The sequence below is a fragment of the Sapajus apella genome, unplaced genomic scaffold, assembly GCF_009761245.1.
Source record: "Sapajus apella isolate SASKATOON/1434 unplaced genomic scaffold, GSC_monkey_1.0 scaffold117, whole genome shotgun sequence".
NCBI lineage: Eukaryota > Metazoa > Chordata > Mammalia > Primates > Cebidae > Sapajus > Sapajus apella.
Genome location: NW_022437057.1, coordinates 2,594,196 through 2,606,916, shown reverse-complemented (window position 1 = coordinate 2,606,916; position 12,721 = coordinate 2,594,196). Strand labels below are relative to the sequence as shown.

General features: G+C 37.2%; 1 protein-coding gene across 4 annotated transcripts in view; it reads right to left on the bottom strand.

The window, feature by feature from the left end:
• Positions 1-3,944: 3,944 nt before the first annotated feature.
• The window catches only part of CREBRF (CREB3 regulatory factor), an 84,819-nt gene continuing 76,042 nt past the window's right edge, over positions 3,945-12,721 (bottom strand). For all 4 annotated transcript variants that reach the window (XM_032260370.1, XM_032260368.1, XM_032260371.1 and 1 more), the window contains one exon: positions 3,945-7,284. In XM_032260370.1, coding sequence (XP_032116261.1) covers positions 7,169-7,284 — 116 coding nt within the window. In that variant the 3' untranslated portion in view covers positions 3,945-7,168. The remainder of the gene's footprint in view (positions 7,285-12,721) is intronic.

The window sequence follows — 12,721 nt, the reverse complement described above, 5'->3', positions numbered from 1 at the left end:
ATTCTAAGGCCTTTGTCCCTCGCCTCCAGAAATGTCCCAAATATTGCCTGTGACTTGGCCTGATCCCAAAGAGATGAATACGAATTGGTGCAGAAAGCCGACTGGAGTTTGAATTGGAGCTCTATAATCATATAAGCTAGGTTTGGAACTAGTCTCCTCATATTAGTCTAGTCTCTTTTGTAAAATGGACATGACTACCAGCCTCACTGGGCCCTTAAGGACACCAGCCGAGTTTCCTATAACAAAAGCACCTAGCAGAGTCTTAAGGAATGCCACTTCATCCCCTAGGGCTTTTTTTTTTTTTTTTTTAAAGACGGGGTTTCACCATGTTGGTCAGGCTGGTCTTGAACTACCAACCTCAGGTGATCCGCCCGCCGTGGCCTCCGAAGTGCTTGGATTACAGGCATGAGCCACCACGCCCGGCCCCCCTAGGGCTTTTTAACACCTTCTTCCCGCTCTGAACCTTTTAGCTGGGATATTAAAGCATTTCCCAGCCATCTTCTTTCTTTCAAATTCTCCACTGTACTGTGTGGCTGAAGAGCTCACCAGTTGAATGAGCCATCTAACTGGATGCTATCCACAGAAGGTTTAGTTTCCTAAGAACTATACTGATCTGGCTCACCCAGCCCTTTAACAGTCTTAAGACCTTGACAGAGGCTCCTGTGAGCACTGGTCTTGACAGATCGAGTCCTGATGCAGAACCAGTCCATGGGAGGCCATGTCCCTCCCCTTTGCTTCCTGATGGCCCCAGTGTCACATGAATCAAAGAGGATTTCTTCAAGGGTCCAGGATACTTGGAATACAAGTCTATGATTCTCTAATATATGCCACTGGATGTGGTACCTGTCTCCTTGAAAACACCTCGGCAAGGATAATGTACCTAGAGCATATCTGTAATGTGTACTGTTGCATATCTGTATAATGTACATATCTGATAATGTACCTTTGCATATCTGTAACAGCTCTTGTGTTGTTCTGCAATCCTGTTCACGTGCTGGCTGTGGGTTCCTGGAGTTCTCTTTAATCTCTCTATTGCCCAGTACCTAGTACAGGTCCTGGCAGAGTGAGTGTTCAATAAATATTTGCTGGCTGAAAGAACACATACTCTGATGGTAGCTTTCACTTAGGTCTCTGGACTTAAGGTTCTGTGTATACGCCCAGCTTAGCTTGGAGACTTACAATGATTAAACACACACACACACACACACACACACACACACACGCACGCACGCACGCACGCAAATGTTTACATCAGGAGAGACCCAAAATATTTTATTTCCCATGGAGAACACTTGCCCCAAGATTCAAAGAGGAGAAATAAGAATAAACTATCCTCTAAACTGTGAAGAATGCAAACGCTTATATCAGCAAATAATTCTATATAATAGCTAAATGTCCCTAAAATATTGAAAACTCAACCTATAGTGTCAAAAAAAAGTTAGTTCTTTGAGTACTACCATGAGAGGGGCAGCACGACCAGCAGTTCACTACTGTCTGTGATTTGTCATTTCTTTGGAATAGGTTCTCTTGAGAAGTGGACGGTTACCTAGGTAAGCAAGATACAAGTACAGAAGAAAGGAAGGGCGAAAACATGAGGCAAACAATTCAGAACCTTTTCTTTTCATTTTTTTATTTTAAATTACAAAGGATGTTGCATACACTGATGAATCTGTATCTGACTAGAAGTGCTCAGGGGTTGGAAGGTGACAGAAAACAAAGGCAAAATTTGCATTGCCTTTCCTTCTGAAATGAAAAACTGCACAACTATTAACCAACATTTAATAGAATAATTTTTAAACAGCTCATGCGTCAACAAGATAAAATTCTTTCTAGACAAGAGACAAGACTGAATCCAATAAAAAGTGTCATAGCTCCAGCTGGGAGAGAGGGAAAAAAAAACTACAGAATATTTATGATAGCATTACAAACAGGATCCTACGCAACTATGCAAAAGAGGTTGCCACATTGTGCGAACAAATGCTTTGAATTCTTGCCCTTCCACACTTCTCTTGTGACTTCTGTGCTGTCAGCCCCAGTATTGCTGTCAACCACAATGCTAAGCTATAGGACAAAATCCTAGGGAAAGAAGGTAAAAAAGCAGGCAGTGGAATACAGTGTCATAAAAATGTGGTGGAAAGGCAGATACAGTACACACATACACATTTCTGTTATTTGGTTCTGAAAAAAACAAAGGGCGAAGGGCAAGACATAGTAATCAGTCCTGCTCCTATCCACCCAGAATTTAATTAACTACACCATTGTGTTTACACTGTTATGAAAGAGGCAAACCGAACCTAGTTCACCCAAACTTGGCACATTGAAATACCCAACTTTGATGTTCTTCACTAGTCACCAAGTCTTCAATTCCAAAATACTGTCTGGAAGTAGCTTTGAGGTTCTATTCCCTCACTACTACCTCCAAACCTCTCTTATCTAAACAAAAATGGCAATTTGGCCTAGCTCAGTTCTAGGTGTAATTTCTACAATTTCAGTCAGTTTATTAAGCGTGAGGATCATGCTTCAACACATAATCCCACTTGCCTATGGAAGTGTATAACTTTCAGTAGTACATTTTCATCATCTTTCCCCAACATGCTTATTCCTTAAAACGAAACAACCATTCCTACAGTTGACATTCATTGTTACATCCCAATGTGTTTGAAATATTAAAAAAACATGGAGTCGTCTTCGCATAATGCCCTTATTAAGATTACAAAGATTACAAAAGAATCCACAAGTATTACGGCACTGTGTGAGACTTATTTGTCATGATCCAAGGGAAGAACAAGACTGCAGTTCTGTGCAAAGTTGTGGAAATGGCCTCAGTTCCATGGGAAACGGTATTCCACAACAGACTTCACTAGAAGGATAATTGAAACCTTTTACTTTAACACTGAAAGCATAATTCAATGCATTCTCAAAATTCAAGTTTCAAGATATGGAGAGATGCTAACATTCTGTTACATAATTAACTAGAAAACACTTGAACAGAATTTAGGAAACTATATAAAGAAAGGGAACATAAGTTTTTGTTAATTCCTGCTGAAGGCAACTTGAATTCATTTCTTCGAACATTAACTAAATCTTAGCAGCTAAATTTTTTTGAATGTATGGAATAAAGAAAAGCACATCCATTCTTGACATTTTGGTGAATAAACTAACAGCTTTATTAATGAAGGCAAACATCAGATCATTGTATGAATATTATATATATATAAAAAGAAATTCAAACTAACAGCATTGTATTTCAAAAGTACTGTACTTCTGTTTCTTTTAAAGAGACTTGTCATCTGTTTTTATAAAACAAACAAAATGGGTACTCTTCTCCTAAAAAATCCTGGAAAAATGAAATAGTCAATTTCAAGCTGATGAACTGAACACACCTTTCTTTAAATGCAGACTATTGCTAGGAAGCAAATAAAGTCAAGCATCAGAAAGAAGATGTATGAGAAATTCATGAAAGTCAGAGAAAGGGGATGTAGTGAAATTACTGCTAATCTTTCCCCCTCATATTCAAAGACCATCCAAAACTGGTCTTTCATACAAATATAAAATAACTATAAAGAGAGGGAATTTGAAACTATACCCATCTGAAATCCTTCATGATGCTTTTGTAATAGTTCTGATTCTCTTACCAAAAAGGTCAAAGTTAAAGATGTAGGAAGTGAAAGGGAATGAAGACGTTTAGTTTTAAATGTACAAGTAAGGCACAATATAAAGCCACATCATAATCTGTCATGAAGGATATAGGAAAGGACAAGAATCATACATGGTACAGTAGAACAAGCAATTATATTGACTGAAAAAGTGTGGCACCCAATTCAAAACTCAGACAAGATCTTAACAAGAGCGACTGGACAGCATGCTTTCATATGGAGACAAACTCTATAAAGAATCCAGTGTATCTGAAACTAGGAAAAAAAGTTTCCATTCGTTTTTTTTAAAAAAATCATAGTAGTACTAGAGTCAAAGTTTATAATTGCTTTGGAACAATGGGTTTACTTGAGGTGAATTCACAATGCCTTCACTTAAAGTAAGATTCTGGACTTCATTATGAGCTATCTGTATACCATGTATGAACACAGAAAACCTTTAGAGAACTCTTCTCTAATGATCTTCACTCAAAAATACATGCCACAATTTTCAAAAACAGAACATGTACAACTGTTGGGGTTTTTACATTACCCTTATAAGATTTGTTTGTGTGATACACTAAACATATATATTTTAATGACAATAGAGGAAGCAGATTATTACTGGCATTAAAGTACAACCATTTCTAGACGGTTTTAAATGCCACAGAGTCCCCTGGTTAAAATGTAAAGCTGCACAGCTTGCCTATGTCATCTTTATGATAAAGTTAAAACAGCAAGAGGATTTAACTTTCACTCTACATTTTACTGCCAGGTTTTTATTTAGATCAAGTATCGCTGCAGCATTCTGACCAGCCCAGATTTAGCAGCAAATGGCAGGAATCATATAAAATGCAATTTTTTTTAACAAAGTGCTTTTCTAAGATATACATACATATATAAATAGGTACAAAATAAAGTGTCAACATTAAAAAGCTCAACTATTTAAAAGCTTTTAACTATTTAACTTAAGTAGTACATATAAAACACTGAAACTCAAGGATATGGAATCTACTAAACAGATTCAAAGTCTTTTTTTTGAAATGCAAGACCAAAAAATCAAATTCTGGTTTGCAGACAGGAAAAAGGTATCAAAAACCAGAATTCCTAACAGAGCAGCTAGAAAGGGGCAATTTTATAAACCTTATCAGCTGAATATCATGAGGCAATTTTCACCTGATTGCAAAACTGCCACAGTTTGAAACACTTTTCAATTTACCAGACACACTCTGTCAAGACTTCATATACTTCCAACTTGCAAGCCTGTCTGTGCTCTGCCTTCTCCCACCTAAAAAGGAAAAACTTTAAACAATGAACTTACATTCTATTAAACCATTAGACTTGAGCTTATCATCTGTTTAGCGTGAATGTACTAACCAGGTACATTTCCACCAAACACATAGAAAAATCTTGTGCATCACAGTTCAGCTAAGGTGGTAAGAAAATCCTTACAATCCTTCTTGGGTTTCTTTTTTAAGATGTCAAAGAAGCAGGTAAGCAACATTGTTCACTTTTACTGTGTGTTCTAGATCAAACCTTCACAAGCTATAGCTTCATGTGCTATAGCTTACAAATGGGGTGTCAGAAGTAAAAGAAAAGAACAAATTATACTTTGACACTTTATAGTCAAAGTATAATTAAGAAATAAATCCTACAGCGGGTAATGGAGAAATAGGTAATTTTTCCAGCAGCTATGCCTGAAATTTTTGGTATTTTTTTCCTTACTAAATGTTTTTTTTTCTTTTTTTTAGTTTTTAAGCCACCAGTTTTCAGAGTTCAAAACACAAGATTTGAGAATAAAACAGTAAGAGAGACAGGATGAAAGATCTGTGGGGGAAGGTTTATAATGCTGCCTTGACATAATAAATTTCTCAAGAGGTAAAGCTTGAACACAGTTAAAACACTGACTAACGAAGCTGTTTTATATGAGCAAAAAAGAGCACCTAAAAACTAAATGTGTTAATGTTTCTCAATTCTAGAAACTATAGAAGAATAAGTCACATGTTAAGTTTGAAGAAGCTAGTTTGAAAATACCTGTACAAAAATATAAAAATCTATAAATTTTTGTTTTTGTTTTAAGCCTGTGTTGATCTTTGAAAATATTACATGCACGATAATACATCAATTTTCGGAAAAGTGGCAACTAAAGAATTAGGTGTTTTTAGCTTTTTTCTTTTTTACATATATATATATACATAATACAATAAAAATAATCTATTTTGTTGTTTGGTGGAAGTATACTACAATAAGCTAAATAAACATTTTAATTTTCAAAGTCAAAAACTATTTTACCAATAGCTTACTAAAATGAAATATATTAAAATTTCCTACAATAAGTGCAGAAATAAAAGACATCTAAATGGCCACCAACTTATCTACTATGGAAGCGAACTAGAGGAACAGCAAAATAATATTTGTATGTATGGATGCTCCTTCTGTAGATAATTGGACCCAACAGAAATAAAATTCACAGTTCAGTAAGATCCCTAACCCTGACCTTTTTTTTTTTCTTTTTTTTCTCCTTTTTTTCATACATTCATACAGTATCATGTAAGCTGTGCAAAACTTTACTTAGACTGGCAGTTTGCCATATCAGTTGCATTTGTCTTTGGTACAAAAAATAAAACAATCGCAATAATGTGCAAGTATTTGTCTTCTTCCGGTCAAGTACCGAAATATGAGTTTTCTAGAGCCATCTTTTTTTTGTTATTTTTTTGTTTTGTTTTTTATACAATACACAGACTCTGTGGCATATATCTACATTTCAACATAGTCCTATATACATTCAAAAAATCTGAAAAAGAGTTGGAACAAAAAAACATTTAAACCCCATAATTTTTCCATCTATATATCTTGTTTTTTCTCATTAGGGTTTTCATCATACAAAATATTACCAGTTTTATAGTTTCCCCAAAATACAAGGCACAAAGAATATGCTTTTTTTTTCTTACTTGCACAGACATTTGTGTGTGTGTGTGTGTGTGTGTGTGTGCATGTGTGTGTATATATATATATTTATATATATCATCTTGAACTCTGACAATGAACATCTAATATGGCCCACAGGCACAAGTGCTGGGTGTGCCATGTACAAGTGAGATTAATGGTTGTGGAAAATTAGAACAAAAAGCAATAATTCTAAAAACAATTTTAACCAACTGTTTAAAAAAATGCTTCCTCAATTTTTTTGTGTGGTTCAGAGCATAAATCTACCACAATACTTGGCATTTTACTATTTCACACCTCCAAAATGTTTTTCTTTAACAGATTTTTGTAATCTGTACCTAAACATTTACTTAAACATGTGATTTTCAATTCTGATGCCAATTGTAGTTTTAATCATGGTTTATGCTCTGAAAATGCAATAATCAAGTATTTTGGATCATGCTTCACTTATGCTACTTAGTTCTTAAAACAATGTAACCTAATTGTAAATGTTTACATAATGCTAACTGACATGCAAAACAGAATGAAAATTTACAATGGATAACATGACAAAACGCAGACATTTCTGACCAGTGGTCCAATGAGGCTGATTACACCTTTGATGTTGGTATCCTTAATCCTACAAGGCCTCCAGTGGGATTCCCTTCTGCAGTCTTCTCTAATACTTGGTTAACAAATTCTGAGGTTTGCCCAGCAACTGGTAGACCTGAAGAGAAGAATAAAAGACACATCTAGACATAGAAATAGAAAGGCATGAAGGGAAGGGGAGGGGCTGGTAACATCTGAGGATCCGGTGTGGCCCTCAGCTTGATACTGGTTCCAAATGAATTCCCTGCCACTTGCTATTGCAGCTCAGAAAATAATGCTACCCTCCACATTACTGTCTAAAATTTTAAGATTAGAAGAGTCAAACCAAGAATAGTCATGAAAAATCATAAATCAACATTTAAAGTGGGGTAGATGACAAGTATAACAGTCCAAATAACAGTCCAAATCCAAACCCAAAGCCTGCCAACAGGCACCACTTCCCATGTCCACCGAACAGGATTTTCCCTGTTCTCTCACCAGTCTCTTACAATTACCCTAACCTCACCAAATTCCAAGAGTCGGTTTCATCCATGGAACTGAAAATGAAGACCTGAAGGATGTTTTTGGTCATTTTTATAATTAATGGATACAGTTTAAGTTTCCTTTGCTTCATTTAAAAAAGTCAATGAATAAATAAGAAATGTTGGAAGAGAAGAGAGAGAAATGTGGGAGCAGCATTAAGTATGTAGATTTTCTCATCTTCCTCATCTTACATAGTAAGGTCAAAAGACAAAATCAGTAAATCAAATAACAGAGGAACAAGTACAGTTTTTAAAGTATTAGAAAAATAAAAAGGATGGAAGAAGAAATATATTTGTCAGCCAGGCACGGTGGCTCATGCCTATAATACCAGCACTTTGGGAGACTGAAGCAGGTGGATCACCTGAGGTCAGAAGTTCGAGACCAGCCTGCCCAACATGGTGAAATCCCATCTTTACTAAAAATACAAAAAATTCGCTGGGCATGGTGGTGGGCACCTGTAATCCCAGCTACTCAGGAGGCTGAAGCAGGAGAATCATTTGAACCGAGGAGGCAGAGGTTGCAGTGAGCCAAGGTTTGTGCCACTGCACCAGCCTGGGCAACAAGAGCGAAACTCCATCTCAGAAAAAAAAAAAAAAAAAAAAAAAAAAGGAATATATTTGTCATGGCTCATAGGAAGAAGTCAAAGGATATCATAAAAAATATTGGTCGGGTGTGGTGGCTCACACCTGTCATCCAGCACTTTGGGAGGCCAAGGTAGACAGATCACGTGAGGTCAGAAGTTTGAGACCAGCCTGGCCAACATGCTGAAATGCTGTATCTACTAAAAATACAAAAATAAGCCAGGCATGGTGGCAGGCACCTGTAATCCCAGGTACTCGGGAGGCTGAGACAGGAGAATCACTGGAACCTGGAAGGCAGAAGTTGCAGTGAGCTGAGATTATGCCACCGAACTCCAGCGTGCGTGACAAGAGCGAAACTCCGTCTCAGGAAAAAAAAAAAAAAAAAAAAGTATATATACAGACACAACCTTAACCATGTGATCAAACTTGGCATGACCAATAATGAGACAATCCGATATTATATGCCTCTTGACTGATGGAATAAGAAGGATGTATGATGCATTCCTACCAGGACATCTAACTGCATTCAGTCGTGAGGAAACAGATAAATCCAAATGTTGAAACATTTTACAAGACCTCAATTTTTCATAAAAATAAAATAAGATGGGGAGACAGGTGTAGACTTCATTATTGAGACAACTGGGAAAATTTAAATATGGAATCCAAATTGGATAGTATATCAATGTTGAAGCACTGGGATGTGACATGGGCATTGTGGCTAAGAAAATGTCCTTGTTTTTAAGTAATACAGGCTAAAATAGTTAGAGACAAAGAATCACGATTTTTACAAATTATTTTCAAATATTCCCTGTCCAAAATACACATGTAGATAGAGGTAGAAATAAAGCAAATGTAGTAAAATATTAATAATTGGTGAGGGCTGGGCAGGGTGGCTCATGCCTATAATTCCAGTGCTTTGGGAAGCTGAGGCAGAAGGATCACTTGAGCCTAGCCTGGGCAACATAGCAATAACCCATCTCTACAAATATAAAAATAAATCCACTGCTGGCTGGATGTGGTGGCTGATGCCTGTAATCCCAGCACTTTCGGAGGCCAAGGTGGGTGGATCACTTGAGGTCAGCAGTTCGAGACCACCTGCCCAACATGGTGAAACCCCATCTCTACTAAAAATGCAAAAACATAAGCCAAGAGTGGTGGTGCATGCCTGTAATCCCAGCTACTTGGGAGGCTGAGGCAGGAGAATCACTTGAATCTGGGAGGCGGAGGTTGCAGTGAGCCGAGATCAAGCCACTGCACTCCAGCCTGGAAGACAGAGTGAAAAACAAAAAATATATAAATAAATAAATAAGCTGGGCATGGTGGCACACACCTGTAGTCCTACAGTTGGTGCCAAAAGATGGCTTGAGTCCAGGAGTTTGAGGCTGCAGTGAGCTATGATAGCACCACTGCATTCCAGCCTGGATGACAGAGCAACACTGTTTCTTTAACAAAAAAAAAAAAAAAAAAAAAGCAATTAATTTTAAAAAACAATGAAAACAATTCATGAATCTAGTTGAAGGAAATGCAGATGTTCATTGTATAATTCTTTCGACTTTTCTATAGGATTAAAATCTTAAATGAAAAGTTGACAGACAAAATAAATATACATTTTATGTTATAGTTAAAAGCCAATCCACAAGATAAAAACACAAAGCTTTGCAAATTATCAGAGGACACCAACAAAAGTGAAACCATAATGGATCATACAGTACACTATTTTAAAAGGCAAAAAAAGGTCACATAAATTCTAGCAGATCTTTTGATAACAGCACTTAAACCAAACATAGATCATATCAATTTTTGAAAACAAGCTCACCTATTAAAGTGCAACCTCCAGAATAAATAACAAAGAAAATCCAAGTATGTGCTACATATAAAAATCTAAGAAAAGATTTTCTGATATCGGAATTAAAATTAAGTTAAATTTTAATTTAACTAAAAAATTTTTTTCTTCTTTTTCTTTTTGTTCTTTGAGGTGAGGTCTGTCACTCAGGCTGGAGTACAATGGCATGATCTTGGCTCACTGCAGCCTCTATCTCCCAAAAAAAAGCAAACCTCTCGTCTCCCCCTCCCAAGTATCTGGGATTAAAGGCTTGCATCACCATGCTGGGCTAATTTTTTGTATTTTTTTTTTTTTCTAGAAATGGGGTCTCCTTATGTTGCCCAACCTGGCTTCAAACTCCTGGGCTCAAGTGATCCTCCTGCCTTGGTCTCCCAAAGTGTTGAGATTATAGGCATGGGCCACTGCACCTGGCTAAAATGTTTTAAAAAGATGTAACTAATATAAAATGATTCAGAAGGATTGAAAATAAAAGAGTAGACAAAGGAATACCAAGTATAAGTAATACTATAAATAATACCAAACAAATACAATAAGAAAGCTGCATTCGTGATTATAATACCAGACAAGAAGTGTACTTCGAGATGATAAAAACTATAATTCATAATGCAGATCTAGTACTAATAAATCCTATTCAAACATCCTAACATTCAGAAGCAAAAACACAGAAAATCTGAGACGAAACTGAAATACATTAGTGGGAACCTTTCTCAGTTCTACACAGAGTAAATGAACGGCCACACACACACCCCAAAAAAAGGAAAAGACTTAATTAAAAATATCTAGTCAATATGTGGGAATCTTACTATAAAACAGAAATTACATCTTCTTTTAAAACTCCCACAGAAAATTTAAAATTGTAATCTTATATTAGGCAGCTAAGAAAATCTCAATAAATCCACAAAAAACTAGAGGTCAGTAATAAAATTAAAAAATAATAATCCCTACCTGCTGGGGGAAATTTTAAATCTCTCTCAAATGATTTTGGGGTCAAAGAGTAAATCACGGTGGCTCAAGCCTATAATCCCAGCACTCTGGGAGGCCGAGGTGGGTGGATCACGAGGTCAAGAGATCGAGACCATCCTGGTCAACATGGTGAAACCCCGTCTCTACTAAAAATACAAAAAATTAGCTGGGCGTGGTGGTGCGTGCCTGTAATCCCAGCTACTCAGGAGGCCGAGGCAGGAGAATTGCCTGAACCCAGGAGGCGGAGGTTGCGGTGAGCCGAGATCGCGCCATTGCACACTCCAGCCTGGGTAACATGAGTGAAACTCCGTCTCAAAAAAAAAAAAAAAAAAGAGTAAATCAAACCTAAAATTTCAAAGTATTCAGAAAACAATGAAAATATGACATATCAGAACTTATGTCAGAATTTATATCAGCTAAAGTCGCTCTCAGAAGAAATTTCAAAGGCTGTTATTTATATGAATGATCAAGAAAGAATAAAAAGAAATACATTAAGCATCTATATCTAATAACTCAAGAAATTAAAAGAACTAGTAAATTAAGAGTTGGTTTTGGGGGAGAAAGTAGAATAACCTATAATGAATCAAGAAATAAGGGAGAACAGACACAAAATAAGAAATGAAAATGGAACTCTAATGACAGATGCAGAACAAATCAAAAAACAAAAATGCTTTCCTCAATTTTAATAAATTTGAAGGCCCGGAGGAAGTAGACAATTTTCCAGGAACATGTAAATTATCAAAAATGCCTCCAGAAGAATTTGTAACCTGACGGAGAAATTACCTTTAAGAAAAATAAACTCAGCTGGGCTCAGTGGCTCATAACTGTAGCACTTTGAGAGGCTGAGGAAGTCAGATCACCTGAGGTCAGGACTTTGAGATCAGCCTGGCCAACAAGGTGAAATCTCATCTCCACTAAAAATACAAAAAGTAGCCATACATGGTGGTGGTGCCTGCTACTCGGAAAGCTGAGGCATGAAAACCACTTGAACCCGGGAGGTGGAGGTGGAGGATGCAGTGAGTTGAAATAGTGCCACTGTACTCCAGCATGACAGAGGGAGAGTGTCTCAAAAAAAAAAAAAAGGAAAGAAAAAGAAACTCCAACCCATTTAAACTGGTCCAGAGGCAAATTCTGGGAAGACAGCTATATAGTTGTTGTTGCTGTTTTTGAGATAGGGTTTCACTCTGTTGCCCAGGCTGGAGTGCAGTGGTACCATCACCATTCACTGCAGCTTCAGTCTTTCAGGCTCAGGTTGGTTTTGAACTCCTGGCCTCAATCAATCCTCCCACCTCAGCCTCCCAAAGTGCTGGGACTACAGACATGAGCTACTATGCTCAGTCACCACGTAGACTTTTTTTTTTTTTTTTAGATGGAGTCTCACTCTGTTGCCAGGCTGGAGTACCGTGGCATGATCTCAGCTCACTGCAAGCTCTGCCTCCTGGGTTCAAGGGATTCTCCTGTCTCAGCCTCCCGAGTAGCTAGGACTATAGGCACACACCACCACACCCAGCTAATTTTTGTATTTTTAGTAGAGACAGGGTTTCACCATGTTGGCCAGGAAGGTCTCGATCTCTTGACCTCATGATCTGCCTGCCTTGGCCTCCCAAAAGCGCTGGGTTTACAGGCATGAGCCACCACACCACCAC